The sequence below is a fragment of the Argopecten irradians genome, chromosome 4 (assembly GCF_041381155.1).
Source record: "Argopecten irradians isolate NY chromosome 4, Ai_NY, whole genome shotgun sequence".
Classification (NCBI taxonomy): domain Eukaryota; kingdom Metazoa; phylum Mollusca; class Bivalvia; order Pectinida; family Pectinidae; genus Argopecten; species Argopecten irradians.
In genome coordinates this window covers 37,789,991-37,805,496 of record NC_091137.1, presented here as the reverse complement: position 1 = coordinate 37,805,496, position 15,506 = coordinate 37,789,991, and the positions used below count along the sequence as shown (strand labels likewise).

General features: G+C 33.2%; 1 protein-coding gene across 5 annotated transcripts; it reads left to right on the top strand.

The window, feature by feature from the left end:
* Positions 1-5: 5 nt before the first annotated feature.
* On the top strand, positions 6-13,305 carry LOC138321560 (multivesicular body subunit 12B-like). Of its 5 annotated transcripts, none has more exons than XM_069265308.1 (12): positions 6-159; positions 1,963-2,078; positions 2,462-2,569; positions 3,993-4,083; positions 4,376-4,508; positions 5,109-5,237; positions 5,655-5,761; positions 7,539-7,574; positions 8,608-8,658; positions 10,140-10,201; positions 10,630-10,680; positions 11,102-13,305. In XM_069265308.1, exons 2-12 carry the CDS (start codon positions 2,001-2,003, stop codon positions 11,159-11,161), a joined length of 906 nt encoding a protein of 301 aa, XP_069121409.1. In that variant the 5' UTR covers positions 6-159; positions 1,963-2,000; the 3' UTR covers positions 11,162-13,305. The 5 variants fall into 5 exon arrangements, with proteins under 5 accessions (XP_069121409.1, XP_069121412.1, XP_069121413.1 ...); XM_069265309.1 differs by lacking the exon at positions 6-159 and adding an exon at positions 222-283; XM_069265311.1 differs by lacking the exon at positions 7,539-7,574.
* Positions 13,306-15,506: the final 2,201 nt, after the last annotated feature.

Below are 15,506 nucleotides of genomic sequence, written 5' to 3'. Positions count from 1 at the left end.
CGTGTTTATTACCTTGAATGTAAAAAATAATCGAGACACTGGAATTTTTGATCCTCTTCGCGAAAGTGATAACCATTTCACCCAGGACCTGTGTTCAATGATTTATTGGACGAAAAATTCAAACTCAATATTTCTGTGAAGGGAACGTTCCGGCGACAGGTATAACAATTTCGTCTTTATATCGATATTTATTTAATTTTACTTCCTTGTTTATGTCCATCAGCCTGTCAGCTGTTATATTTAGTCTGACATTCACTTTGTCAACAAAGCAGTCGGCACGATGGTAAAGGGTTATCTTCTACTTTCGTATGTAAACGATCCGTCTTCTTTTCCATGTCTCCTCAACTGTATGGCATATCCAGAGTACATCTACATTTAAGTTTAAAAACTACAACAGTCATCAACTCAAATAACTGTCGCATATATTTATTTACATGAGTCATGTACCCTTGAAGGACCAATATTTGTCAGGGTAATCAGATATTCCGTATATCAACAAACCAGCAAGAAATAAAATGTACTAATTTTATCAACACAAATATATAATATTATTTCTTACTTTTACAACAAGTTGTCTATCAATTTGTTATTTATCTATCGCAATACAGAAGATTTCTACCTGTCGGTCGCTAGGTGATAGCTGACACAATAGGGACCTATTTTCGTCAGGGGGGCTTATTATGAAAATTGACGTAATTCCAAAAAAATATTGAGCAGCAGACGCTTGTGAGATCGTGTTTAAGCTGAAAATTTCTTTTTGTTCATCGCTTTTAAGCCTTTAAACCTCTTGGTCGTGGAAAGTAGAGAACACCTCTGTTTACATAGAATAACGTTATGTTTTCAACAGTATCGCACCAAAAATTTCGGGTAAGTTGAATCGCTCAAATAATTTGTAATAACCCAAAATCTGGGCTATGAATCACATGATCAGACATCTGACTTCCGATACATTGTTGACATTCTGCTGATCAGTGCACATGGACAGTCAAACACTGACGGTAGGGTTTTAAAGTTTCATTTAAAATGGACTTAAGAAAATACCTTTATTTTGGGTTATTATGCTACATAATAATTTTTATAAAATCACTTGGTTATAGCACACAATCTTTTTAAGCAAGACAAATCTTCCTTTATCAAATCTGATTTGGCAGACGACACTCTTTATGAAATCACACAATAGTTCATGATATATAAGCAAAATTGAAAACATGACGAAAACAGGTCCCTGATGAATTTAAGGCACTTGACCATGTTGGTATTTATTTGAGCAACACTACTGAAACAGTGAGATTCACTGGGGTGCGATTCTGTGTAAAGTTTGGCTACATACGGGCGCAATTCTGGTGCAATATACATGCATAATGCTTTAATTGCATGTGTAATTCCGGCGTAAACATGGCCATAAACCAAAGTGGTGACTCAGTACAGCACCATCGTCACATTCCTTATGTCCTTGAAGCTGTTCTGGTTGCTCTGGCAACCCTATGCCAACCCAGCGCCTGATGTCTTATACAGCTCCTATATGTATGTTGCTAAACCCCTGTGGCTGGTGTACATGCATGTGTCCACTGGCGATGGCCTCGCCAATCTGGCAAAAGTGTCTTTATAATTGTATTATGCCAATATGGTATAGAAGTTATATTCTCTGGCTCTGTAACCATAAACGTACAGCAACTGCAAGTTGTATAGTACATATACAAAGTGAACATTACAGATTCTAATTACAAACCATTAAAAGATGGAGGAACAATTCACAGAAGTGAATGAGTTAATTTGAATTTTTCTTTTTTATATTAAACCATATATGCGAGCTGAAGTTCGAGCCTATTATATATTCATGAGTTGCTTCTTAATGATCAAAATCAAAATTAAAAACTGCCATATTTTGAATTTAGGTAACAGAAATTAATGTTTGATAATAAAATATGCTACATTTATTATAGTGTATTATATTTTTTTCAGTATTTACAATAAGAAATTACTAGGAGCAAATTTTAAAGATGTCAAACAGTGATTGGCCAATCACTGCGGTTACTGTGGTAACAGAACCCTCAAAGTGTCCTGCGGGATTTACCATTGTAAGTATATTAATGATGATATAGGCGACACCTGATATAAAGCAATGCAACATTATGGTGATTTAATTTCCTGAAATCAAGCTTCAGCAATATTTGAAAAATATTTTATTGAAAGATATATACATTTGTGGCTCACATATTTAGAAAATGTCCTGTATAATGGAAGTAATTCATGCAGCATGATGATGTCATGTAACACTTTATAATATTTGTACGGTACTAGTATCTCCAGTGGTGATGGAATGATGCAACTCTTTAGTAATTTTCTTGCAGAAATGATTTTATCATGGGACATTCTCTTTTAGTGTCATTCCATCAATGATGATATATTTGTTTTCCTTCTCAGATTGACAATAAATATTATATAAACATATATTTCTCAGATTGACAAGACTTATGATAAAAGGGATGATGCAGACCTGTGGAGGGATGGCTACTTTGGCAAGCGTATCTGTCGCTACATGTGTGTGGAGAGGTCAGCCCCCTCTGTAGTAAGTTATTTAAGCGGATTCATTTATGGCCATACACATATATATATATGATCAGGGATCAATCTAGCTCTGATTTATTACCGTTTATGGGTAAATTTCCCCTTAAGGAATGAATTCCCCTCTGGCCTAAAATTCCCCTGAAGATTTAAAAATTCCCCATTTGGAGCTAAAAAATTACCGTTTTTGTAACAAAATTTCCCCTGTGACTTATTTTTCATTAATTTTTTTTATACTATTGTTTGCAGATTTCTTCATATTTATCATACAGCTACTGCATATTTTATGATTAACTAAAAATTTTCATTATTGAGCTTAAAATCTTGCTTTACTAAATATAAAAAATAAAATTAGTTGTTTTACAGTACTTTTTCGTCAAAATGCATATAATTTTGGACCTAAATAAGAAGATTGAAATTCCCCTATATTTCGCCAAACTTTTCCCCTATTTTGAAAAAGGGTAGTTTCCCCCAAAACCTAGATTGATCCCTGATATGGAAAAATCTTGTTACGAAATTGCTATATTTCCCAATAAGATGGGGGTTGGGTGGTGAAGTGGTTAAGCTGTTCACCTTCACCTAGACAGCCGGGGTTCGATCCTAGGCAAGGACACGAAAAGGTCAGGAGTCACCTGCATGATCACATGGGTTTTTTATGGGTTACTCTGGTATATCCAACCCTGAAACCTTTCACATGCTTACATCACGGCCATAAAAATGATTTGATAAATATGTTCCTTAATAAACAGCACCATTGTCTGGCATTGAAGCAGTACTATTTAAATATGTTCCATGATGTGGATATAAGACAATGTTGCTGAGTCTTTGCTGAATGTCCAATTTAAAACAGGTAACATCCATCATTTTAAGATACAAATGTACCTGCCCCGTATTATTATGTGATTACAGTTCTTGTAGTCTGAAGTATAATTGTGTGATCTCAATGGAAAGAATTTTTCACTGCTGTCTCACTGAAAAACTCAAGACACCGGTACCTCAACCATTTACATTAGCCTGAAACACATGTACATAAACCAATAGACAAACTCCTGCAGAGTGAAAGTTGTAAAATTGAAAAATTTTCACTTATTTCACTAACTTTAAATCTCCATGAATAAAAGTTTGCAAAATAAAATACGTTCCCATTTAAATTAAATAATTAATAACATACGTACAGGGCAAAATTTAGCATGATACAAACAGTTTGCATGAATGTTGACTTAGCAGAGAATGTCCATGTTTACAGATCCAGGCTCCGATTTCTCGAAACAAAAATTCAGACAAATCAGGGCTAGGTAAACAGAATTAGGAACTTACGGCATTACAGACATCACTTGTAATTGTAATGAATATGACCTTGTTATATTTTAGGGTAGAGATGTACTTGTGGATGTAGTTGTAATAAATATGACCTTGTTATATTTTAGGGTAGAGATGTACTTGTGGATGTAGCAGTTATAAATGAGAAGGATCCCATTCCGGCTGGCTTTACATGTGTAGATTTTACAAGTGACACACGTGAGTGTTACAATACATTAACCATTACAGCAAAAACATAATCGAGAAATTCTTAATTGAGATAGTTAAAGAGTAAATCATGATCTTTTTAACTGTTTCATTCTATAGTGCACAGTTGTATAATAACATGTTCATTAAGAAATATTTTATATAGAAAAATGAGGTAGATTCTAATTTTTCATTTAACAAAAAAAAACACAAAAAACCAACATATTATGACTTCAAAAAGTGATAACTCAAGAATGCCTTTTGTATTAAAAGGAAAATTTCTTCTATTGTATTTATCCTTCAGGCGAGAAGGCAATGAAGAAGAAAATGCTGTGTGTACGATACATGTCTTGCACACTTACTAAAGATGCTATCGCTGAACTCATTATCCTGTCCAAGGGCGTGCGACGACCGCCAAATGGTTATAATCTTGTAGGGTAAGTTTGAGATTTCGTTATCAGAATTGCATAAGTTAAATATAGAAAATACAGAATTTTAATGAGAATCTGTAATATGTAATTGATTAAACTAGTTCAGTAAGATTACAATTATATATTCATCACTTACTAAATAACTCATTCACCCCTGAAGACATATTGGACCTTTCAAAATTAAAGGCTAGACCAGTCCATTGTGAAATTTCAGGGGTGACTAAATTAATATCTATTGAAAATATTCCAATTAGTTTCTAAATAAGACCAATGAAATATACCTGGGCTGGAATGTTTCTGCATACATTCATTGATTATACCATAATTATCATATCTAGCATCACAATAGTTTTATACCTGTGTTTTACAATATTAATAACTCCTTTATATAGCATTTCTTAACAGGGAAGTTATGTGATAAAATAAAAAAATCTATTGAATTATAACATCAGTAATATCTACCATGCAATTCATATACACAGACATAACAACAGAATTTCTTGTCTAAATTTCCTGAACATATGTAAATGAACTTTTTGACCATGGTGAAATATAACTACATGTAATTCCCTTGAATGTGACTATATAATGTTTTCTATCTTCCAGGGAGTTGAACAACATGGCACTTTGTTTTAAGATGGCTGGTTTTCGTTCTCCTAATGCCGAACCCCAACAGAACACCGTTAATCCACCGTATTCGCCAAACTACACGACAGAAACTCCGCTCAATAACATGTAAGTACTAGGTATAAAAAAAATTATTAACGCTCCTTCTTACATGATTGATTCCTAATACTAATTAATATTATTGATAATTAAGATAATGTCTGTTAGGGGTATAAGAATACTTTAAAGTTCACCTATACATACATTTGTAGATGTAATTGACAAGTTAAGGGCTCTCAGGATAATGCGTTTTTTTCTATTTTCTTTTACAATTATTCATAGCATTTAGAGAATGGTAGGGGACAACAATACTAAATGCACTTGTTTACTTTACCGGTATATAATGGGAAAATGGGAAATGAGTCTCTATTAATGGAAATACCCCAATTTTCCTGAAAAATGTGAAGTTGGAATAGATAGCACCATTGCTATGGTATTCTTATTATGAATATACCATTCTGTTAATCAAAGTTGTTCTGTGTTTAGGTCAAATGTTGGGTCTGCTCTTCCATACGCCATCAACCCAACAGCAAATCACACGAGACCGGGACTCGACAGAGCCAACAGTTTAGCAGGGATAGGCAGTAACCATCGTAAGTTCTATATGATAACAGTTTTGCCAGTATATTAGATTAATATATGCAGAAACTGTTGTAAGAGCTGGTACCATATATATATCTGTGTATGCCTATAACGGAATAGGACTGGGTCAATCAATGGTGATCAGGAAGCTCATTCAGTAGAGCATCTGATCTGGTACCCTCGGAACTGGCCAATATTATGGCAAAATATGCATGTAGTACTTTGTAGTTCTTGTATTTTAATGTTGTTTTTTCGTGTCTTTGTGTTTAAATATCTCGCCATTTTAAAGGAACTTCATTATTTGAGTTTTGTTATTGTTTTTGAGGTGTTTTCAGTGTGTCTTGGTGTATAATACTGCCCTGTTGTTATATTATTTACCAAATGCATGCAAAACGTCTTTGGTTCCTGTGTTAATTACACAAAAATTGTCAATACAGTGTACAACTTTGGTTCCTGTGTTAATTACACAAAAATTGTCAATACAGTGTACATATTTTCAAAATCTTCAGTCAAGATGCAATTTACATTGAAAAAGAATAACCTTGATTTTATAAAAGTTATATCATATAAATGTAAATAAAGGGTATAATTGACTTAGATATTTTACTGTGTGCCAAGTTGAATGCAATATGAAATAATTTGATATGTAAAAGGCTACAACAGCATGTTAAATTTGTATTAGTTTAATGTTGTTTCACTGCTTATCATTGCCAAGTTGTTGTCTTTTTATCCCACCATCATCAGATGGTGGGCTATTCAAATCGCTTTTCGTCCGTTGTCTGTCCTTCCGACCGTTAAAAATTCTTGTTACCATGATTTCTCATGAAGTACTGAAGAGATCTTTCCAAAATTTCATATATATGTCCCCCTAAAGCCCTAGTTGTGCATATTGCATTTTAGGACCGATCGATCAACAAGATGGCTGACAGGCCGCCATTTTGGATTTTGACAATTGAAGATTGTTACCAATATTTCTCAAAAAGTACTGAAGGGAGCTGTCTCAAATTTCATGTGCATGGTTCCCTAGGTCCCTGGTTATGCATATTGCATTTTGGTACAGATCAGTGAACAAGATGGCTGACAGGATGCCATCTTGGATTTTGACAATTGAAGTTTGTTACCTCTATTTCTCAGAAAGTACTAAAGGGATCTGTGTCTAATTTCATGTGCAGGTCCCCCAAGGTCCCTGGTTATGCATATTGCATGTTTGTACCGATCAGTTAACAAGATGGCAGACAGGACGCCATCTTGGATTTTGACAATTGAAGTTTGTTACTGCTATTTCTCAGAAAGTACTGAAGTGATCTGTCTCAAATTGCATTTGCAGGTTCCCTTAGGTTCTAGTTGTGCTTATTTCATTTTGGGACTGATTGGTAAAAAAAATTGCCGACAGGTAGCAATCTTGGATTTTGATGTAAAAGTTTGAAAAGAAGAGAAAAGATCCCTCTTTCGTTTGTCAAACATAGATCATTCTTTGGTGGGCGCCAAGATCCCTCTGGAATCTCTTGTTTATTTATTTATTTTAATTTTTTTTGTTTTGTTAGACACAATTTATTTTTAGATAACTGATGTCAGTGTCATTTAATTTAATGTTTTAGACAACCCGGCCGCGAGCTAAATCATTAAATTATATATGGAACTATAAGATAGAAATTAATAACAATGTATTTATAATTAACAAGTGCATGTTTACAATCCTGTATCAGTTGTTATATATTTATCTATGGTGATACCTTGTTAAGGCTAACATGCTACGACTGTATATCAAAATAACTTTTGTTTCCCCAGAACATACTTCCCATGGTCCACAGCAGGTGGTACAAGGTACCAGTATTAATATTAGTTGTAGAATTGACGACTATTTCCCTTGCCTCTACCAGCTATCAATGTCTAGCTGTGTGATATAACTTACTGTTTAACTATAGCTGCCATCACTTACATGAACATGATACTTCTGTTGAATTGTTCAATCTCTGTTATATTCAAAGATAAAAAAAAAACTTTAAATGTGCATTTAAATTAATTTATATGAATTGAATTTTACGGAAGCTTCTTCTATATTTCTTCTTAATATAATCTGAATGTCTTGTATTATCTTTCAATTTGAATATCAAAACCTTATCAAAATTACTGCTTGAAAAACATATTTATCCCTATCTACATATTACAATGTAATTTCGTTATAAGGGCTTAACCAAATTACGATAATCTTATCTGCTTGAGGTTGATTTTATACTAACACTTGATGATGCTTATAATATACTCGTATACTGGTCGTTCTGTAGGATATATATAATTACTTGAGCTTGAACGTCCTGGTACTTATGCACTTTCAATTTGAATTGAATAAAGGGTATATCTAAATTCATTAACTGGATTTCAAGGTGAAGAAATAATATATGTGTGAGCCAGCTGATTCAATTTGTCCTTTTTAATCCACTTTTATTACTGGTAAATAACTTTCAATCGCTCGATTTGTACCTCTTCAATTCTGTTTCTGAATGCTCTTCCATCTATATAAGCTGGAGGATCTTCTGAGAAGGCACAAATGATGTTTGGCTTCATTTTCAGCTTTGCTTAAGATGCCTTAATCATCAAATAATAGTATTATGGTTGTTAAAATTTTTCAACTATATGAGCAGGGCAGAGCTTATGACACAGAATGCAGCTGTATTCTATCTATCTTTTTCCCTACATCAACTTCATGATACACAAAGAGCTAAAATTCATGCAATACTGGTTATGTAGATTGATATGCATTAACTTAGACATATGCTTATTTTTGTTTCATTTTTCATATTTTTGCCTTGTAACTTCCCTCCTACCCTAAAGTTATGGATTTGGTTTTTATCTTCAGAGTCTAACCCCATGCTGTGCACCATTGTGGCTTTAAGCCACCAAATGCAAGGTATATATAGAGGGGCATCTTTTCTCTTTCTTCGTTGTTGCCTGTTTGACTGTAAAAAAAAAATCCCATCAGCTCTTTCAACACTTTATATTCTTTTTGGATTTTGTACCGGATGTAGTTACTAGTCTTGCCCCTGAATGTTTTGAGAAAATTCCCCCACAATTTCTCCATTTCTTGTGTGCTGATTCATTTAATTTAAAAATGCTAAGGCTAGCGCAATTATTTAAACTTACTTAGAAATAATTTTATGAATTATTTAAAACCTGCATCAAGATTTTGTTTTGATTTTGCAAACTAGACCGAATGTGCATCGAAACTCCATTTTGTTAATGATGATAAAGTGTTTTATTCATCTTGTTCCTCTGCCATAAAAACAATAGGCATGGTCAAAATGAAATAAACTGAAAACACATTCTATATATCACTGCATTGCAATTTGAATATAAATAGCAAATGAATTATGGAAAAAGAACACCAATATTGAGGAATAACAGGAAAGAAGAAACTTTAGGTAAAATAAAGAGAGAGGGTAAAATTCTGTTGACAAAAGTTGACAACCGTACTGAAAAATGAACCGAAAATAAAAAAAATGTTACTAGGGAAAATAAATACTGATAACACTTCTGCTTATGCCTGTAAACATAAAAAGTTAATGCTTTGCCTTCTTCAAGTGATAAATTTGATTTTCATACAGTTATATTTCTGGAATCGTATTTTTAACCTTTTCACTTTCACCTCTAACATCATATACCTGTAGATGTCCACATGATAAATATATTTGAACTTAGAAAATAAGGAAATAAGGATATTTTTATTAATAACACCACACTGATTGAGTTTGTCACACTCACCAACTATTCACGGGTCCAGGTGTTCTGATGTCTAACCAAAGTATGTAGGGACTAGTTGTTGTGACTGCAGCTGCTGAATCACTCTTATCATGAATTATGTAGGAAAACATGAAAATGAAAATTAAGATGGAGGAGTTTAATGTCCTGAAAGTGCAAAGTTGAAGAAGATTTATTGACGTAATCTTCATATACATATTAACTTACTGGTATTAATTATTTATCTTTATATGATTGATTTTATGTGAAAGGGGTTTTCTTACTGATATTATTGACACAATACATATGTTGCTTTGTGGTTCAATGTTTTGTTGCTACTAGCACTATTGCTCCACAATATTTCTTTGCATTTCAGCATAATATTGCTACAAGTACCAGTAATATTACTTGGTGTTTTAGCGTTGTCGCTACTTGTACTATTTAGTCCATGATGTTACTTTTAGTTTTAGCTTTGTTGCAGCTATACTATAGCTACAAGTAGTATTTAGTAGTCCATGATGTTACTTTTAGTTTTAGCTTTGTTGCAGCTATACTATAGCTACAAGTAGTATTTAGTAGTCCATGATGTTACTTTTAGTTTTAGCTTTGTTGCTACTAGTACTAATTTTCTAAGGTAATGTTACTTTGTTTTAGCGCTATCAGGTGTGCCGTGGCAGATCAACCCACGCTACACAGAAATGAGCCGGTTACAGGATGTAAGTACGGTAGATTGCAATATAATTGGAATGAAAGTTTTGGTGAGCTATCAATAAACTTGGTTTTACTTGGAAGACCAGACAACTACGGTACATATAATTATAGCTACCAATCACTACATAAAAAAAAATAAAGTATCAATAAATCTAGTTTCAGAGAAATTTCCAGATACAGATGACCTATTTAGAATGCCTTTAAAACCAGAGTCCCAGGGTTAAGACATATTTGACCATAAGCATGCTGTTCAGATCAGCTGTCACCGGTTTAATTTCTAGTAAAACTATCTCATTTTGAAAAAGTTACCACTAAAGCCATAATTATCTGGAATATTGATTAATACTTGTGTGATCACTTGAAACAGCCAGTTTTTACAGGTCTGTTGCAATACAAATCTAACTTCATGTATTTTCTCGTCTTTCTTCCTCAGATAATGATTCCCCAGATTGGATACAAGTCCATCATGGACATTGAAAATGAGGTAGGACTGATGCATTCAATTATTATTTATCATTTAAAGAAAAATTTGATGTTGTATAGAGCTTAACTTTGCATGCACCCAAGAATTGTACATTTTGAGGAAGGCCCTAAACTATTACGGGTTTTTTGAAATCCTAAAAAAATATAGGTAAAGTACAATTTACCATTGATTAGTCACACCCTAATTCCAGAGATTATGATGTCATAACATTCATGCCAAAAGATGACGTCACAATCACCAAAAAAAAATGGAATAATCCATAGTAAATAATACTTAACCCATGTCTTTTTGGGATATCGAAACCTCTTATTAATCAATGTGTCCTCTGTTGCTTATCTTGGAATTATTTGCTCTGAATGATGGATAAACTTGTGCCACAAAGTAGTACAGAGCATATATGTTGTTTTCTATTCTTTTCCAGTATTCCTATTCTTTCAACATAGAGAGATCAGTTTCCACAAATGCAGGCACCTACAACTGAATGTGATTGGCCGTCATAGAAGGTTAGAGGTCATCTGTGCTATTTTTGACAACAGCATTAGTAACACACAGACTGATCAAAGATTTAGTGACTGAAGACTCACTATGTCGACGACTTTCATCAACCAAAATGAAATCAAACACTTTGCTTTTGCTTGTTCGATGAATTTAGACATAAAAAACTAGCCATGTTTGATGATCCGACCGTCACTGATCTGGTTATGGAGAAATCTTTAGGGGATACAGAGTGTCCAAGGAAGTGTATGAACACTGTCAAAGTGTCAGAGATACACAAAGACAATCAAATCTGTGATTTGACAGTGTTATTTAGAGGACACAAATATTTTCTGTCTTTACATGATTTCTGGAGAACATTCTGGATGAATAGTGCTGCCTGTTCCTGTAGTTTTCAAGTGTGTGTAGGACCACATGCTGCACTGCCTCCTGTAGAAGGCACAAACTTTGTAAAGACATGTGTGCATGTTTATCTATTAAATAAATAGGATCTTCTCATCTTTTACTGGTAATGAGCACTTCCCTGTCATCACATTTATACAGAAATGGATCTGTGAACTGAGTCATTAATCTAACTCCTTTGTGGAAGGCATAGTCTCTTCTCTTGTGTGACAGGATTTAGTGAATTCATATGAATTATATTCTGTTCCAAATGTAAATATAAAGGATAGGGATATTCTACCCAAGGGGTCACAAAATGTTGTAAAAATTTTGTGATTCCGAGGGCAGATTATCCCTAGATCCTTCGTATCCACATATGAAACTTTTCTCTCATACCTTGACATTATTATTACCTGGTACCAATATTCCATTATTTTGAATTTTTACAGTACAGTACGAACACCTGTGGGTATGAGAGAAATAATGTGTACATTTACATTATCATCTAAATGCATTTTATGTTAGTGAGATCATTCATACAAAACTGTGCGTAGAAACACTAGCTGTCGTCAATGAAAATATGAACTTTAAATAGATTTTCAATTATCTGAATAGTTATTTTAATGGTGAAGGACATGTTATGATAAATTGAGCAAATGTGAGTGTTTTCCATGACAAATACTTCAGCAGGTCAATGGAAGTGTAATTATTATGGGTTTCATCAGATATTGTTGACTAAATTATTTTTGCATGCGGTTAAAGTTTGAGTGCGATAAAAATTCACAAAAACATAACACCAGTTTTAACTGCAAATTGCAAAAAAATATCACTGTGAAAGTCATTCGACTTAAATTAAATCAATGTGAAAGTCATTCAACTTGAATTAAATCGCCACAAAAATAAGTTGGTTTATAATAAGATGTAATTTACTTATGTATTTTTATACCTGTACAGTTTTTACTTCCAAATTTGTGACTCCCTGTCCTCAGCATACTTAGGTATACTTCACGGTCATTTCCTGTATACACGTAGTTGATAATATTCATGAGGGTTTTAATTTCGCTAAATTCACAGATTCTATTTTGTGATTAAAACTTCCAGAAATTTATCAAAATCAGAGTTTTACATAGGTATTATAGTTCATCATATGAATTACGCTTACATGGGTTCAAAGATAATTATGGTACATATCAAGCTTCTTGACAGTCACATTTTTTAATATAATTAAAATTGTAACACCTGTGCTTTTTTTAGCTCAAATCATTTGCTAAATAGAATAAGATTTAGTTTATTTTAGCTTCTTTAGCTCAAATCATTTGCTTAATAGAATAAGATTTAGTTTATTTCAGCTTGAGTTTCAGTCTTTCTTTTGATTTAATGAGCTAAAAATATGAATTGTGATTTGCTTAATAATTTTTTTTCGCTCAAAGAATGAAGCTACCGGTAGATGTTAATGATTCCCTTCTAATTCTACTTTTTATACTGGAGGACATTACCTAGATTAAGTGATGTAGACAAATCCTTGAGCAATACCACATTTGTATTTTACATGTAACAAGTTGTTACCATAGGCTTGCATGCTTTAGTTTAGTCAGTTACAATGAATGAAAATAGACAAATGCAAGTAGATAGCCTATTTGTGTGTTAGAAAGAGGAGATTTGTTTACAGAAATTTCATGAAAGATGGTACAATTGTTTTGAATGTTATTTATTAAAATGTTAACATAAATAAATAAAATGTCAATGGAATTTTTATGTTTTTATCTTATTTTATTAGCTATTGTTGATTTATGTGGCTGCCATTTTCAAAAACCTTTGTTCTCCTGAACTGCCTTCAGTTTTACTATGAGATAGTCTATAGTGTATATAATGTCAATGATAGTAACCCATGTAGTATCAAGGGTGATAAGCTTGTGGCAGGGCAATTAATAAGTCAAATACAACGTTGATATAGGATATATTCGGAGCAATGATTAATTTGATGTAAATACGATACATGTATATCTAGTTATTAATTAAAGATTAATTATGCCATATGAAATCACCTTGTCTTATTCCTTTTGGAATATCAAAAGCATTTTACATGTCCAACAGAGTATTGATATTTTCAATGCTGAGAAAATCACAACTGATTAAACAAATAAGGCAGTATATAACAGTTTTAACTGGAGCAATCTTCCTCAACACATCAGGAATAAACCCACTTTTAACTATGTTTCCCCATCACTAAAAAAACTTTCAATGCCAAAATCAAATGCATTAGATACACATGAACACGGAAAAGGGAAATTAATCAATGTCGATTAAGAATGGAGTGCCCTCATTAAACATAGGTTTTCTTGCAAATTGACACCGAATAAACATTGTGATTTCTGTGCAGTTCCCCTGAGAAAGAAACGCATTCAGGTGCTAGCCAGGTTTACACTGTAAAACAATGTGGATGCAATGGCATAGGTCTTCCCCTGCCTGGTACGGGCCAGGCGCGCAGCTACCATAGACTCCGGTACTCCCTTACATCCACATCATTTTAATATTCATATTAGAATACTTATTACTTTTCTACACGAAATATAAGAACCAAGATTTCTCTTTACTTGTATGGTAAGTTAACAATAATTCCCATGAGTATCTATACTCCCCACCAGATTAATTGATGTACAATCAATTTTATTTAAACGTTAGCGTTACCCTTGTGACATTCTATTGTTGGAAATCTAAATGTTGTGTTAGTACTCATCTATATTAGATAAAATGTTCCACTATCTTATGGTCAAGTGGAGGTCAATATATGAGGTTTGGACATGGGTTACCATTTTTTTAGAAACATCAACGAATATTAGTTTTGTGACATTATAGTCGCATTGATATATTGCACTTTTGAACTCAACTGTGCAAAATGTCCGATTTTCACACGGATAGTGTTATATGTTTTATTCTTTTTGTCATGTCCAAGATTTAGCATCCTACGTATAAAACTGATTCAAAACCTCTTCTATAGATGTAAAGTAGTTCAGAAGGAAGAATGGAAAGTTAAAGATGCAGAAGAAAGCAGAGCGGAACGAAAGGGATAAGTTTATTCATGGTTTTCATACCTACATTGCATCAAGTATTATCAACGAAAATAACATCAGATTTGACATTAAAAAGGGAAACTTCAGTAGGAAGGAACAAGCCAGATAAAAACGGTCATTAGAAAGATTCATACATAGCAGATTTCACATTATTTTCTCAAAATGCAGCTTTTAGATTGTAGAAATAAGCTATTTCAAATAGTAAACTTTAAAAAAACTATAAAGAGGAATATTATCTTTGTTTGCAAAATTTTGAATATCATAAATTGCTGGCAAAACTGTCTTATCTAATTACAAAAAATAATTCTATGTTCACAGACTATGGCGTCATTTTGTACTGTTTGTTTTACTTGACAATGACAGTGTGTCAAAGGACTGACGACGTCCGGTCAGTAGACAATTTGGCAAGTGTAATTAATTCAGTCTCTTAAAAAATTCTCTTTTGGCCTATGTTGAGCGTATGGTTCTGTCCCTTTGCCAAGACACATCGGCCGTTTTCGATTATGCGGTTTGACTGGTTGGACTTAGTTGTTCGTTTATGAATTAAAGACGGACCTGGTGGTTTTACATGTATATTGTTTTCAGACGAGCCTTGACAAAGCCCTCACAGGCCTGTATCATAAACTGCAGGTCCGTCAGGATTTATACTTGAAATAAAGACTTTTACAAATGGTCGAACCGGTTGTTCCGAATAAACGAAAACGGCCCAGATGTCATTACACCATTGATATAAAAGTACAGCTTACAAAGTGTGTGTAAGCATCTTCGGGTTGTTTTTTTGTCCGGACGGAGTTTAATGTTTGGTATCTTCTCAGCAGTGTGATTCAATATCGTAGATAACACTATAAAATATATAGACAATAGTTTCACTATTACATT

Bases quoted from the DNA above. Each gene is read 5' to 3' on its own strand.
- LOC138321560 (XM_069265308.1), top strand. From the start codon at position 2,001: ATGTCAAACAGTGATTGGCCAATCACTGCGGTTACTGTGGTAACAGAA. The intron at 2,079-2,461 runs GTAAGTATATTA...TATATTTCTCAG, and splicing joins GTCCTGCGGGATTTACCATT to ATTGACAAGACTTATGATAA. The intron at 5,762-7,538 runs GTAAGTTCTATA...TTGTTTCCCCAG, and splicing joins AGGGATAGGCAGTAACCATC to AACATACTTCCCATGGTCCA.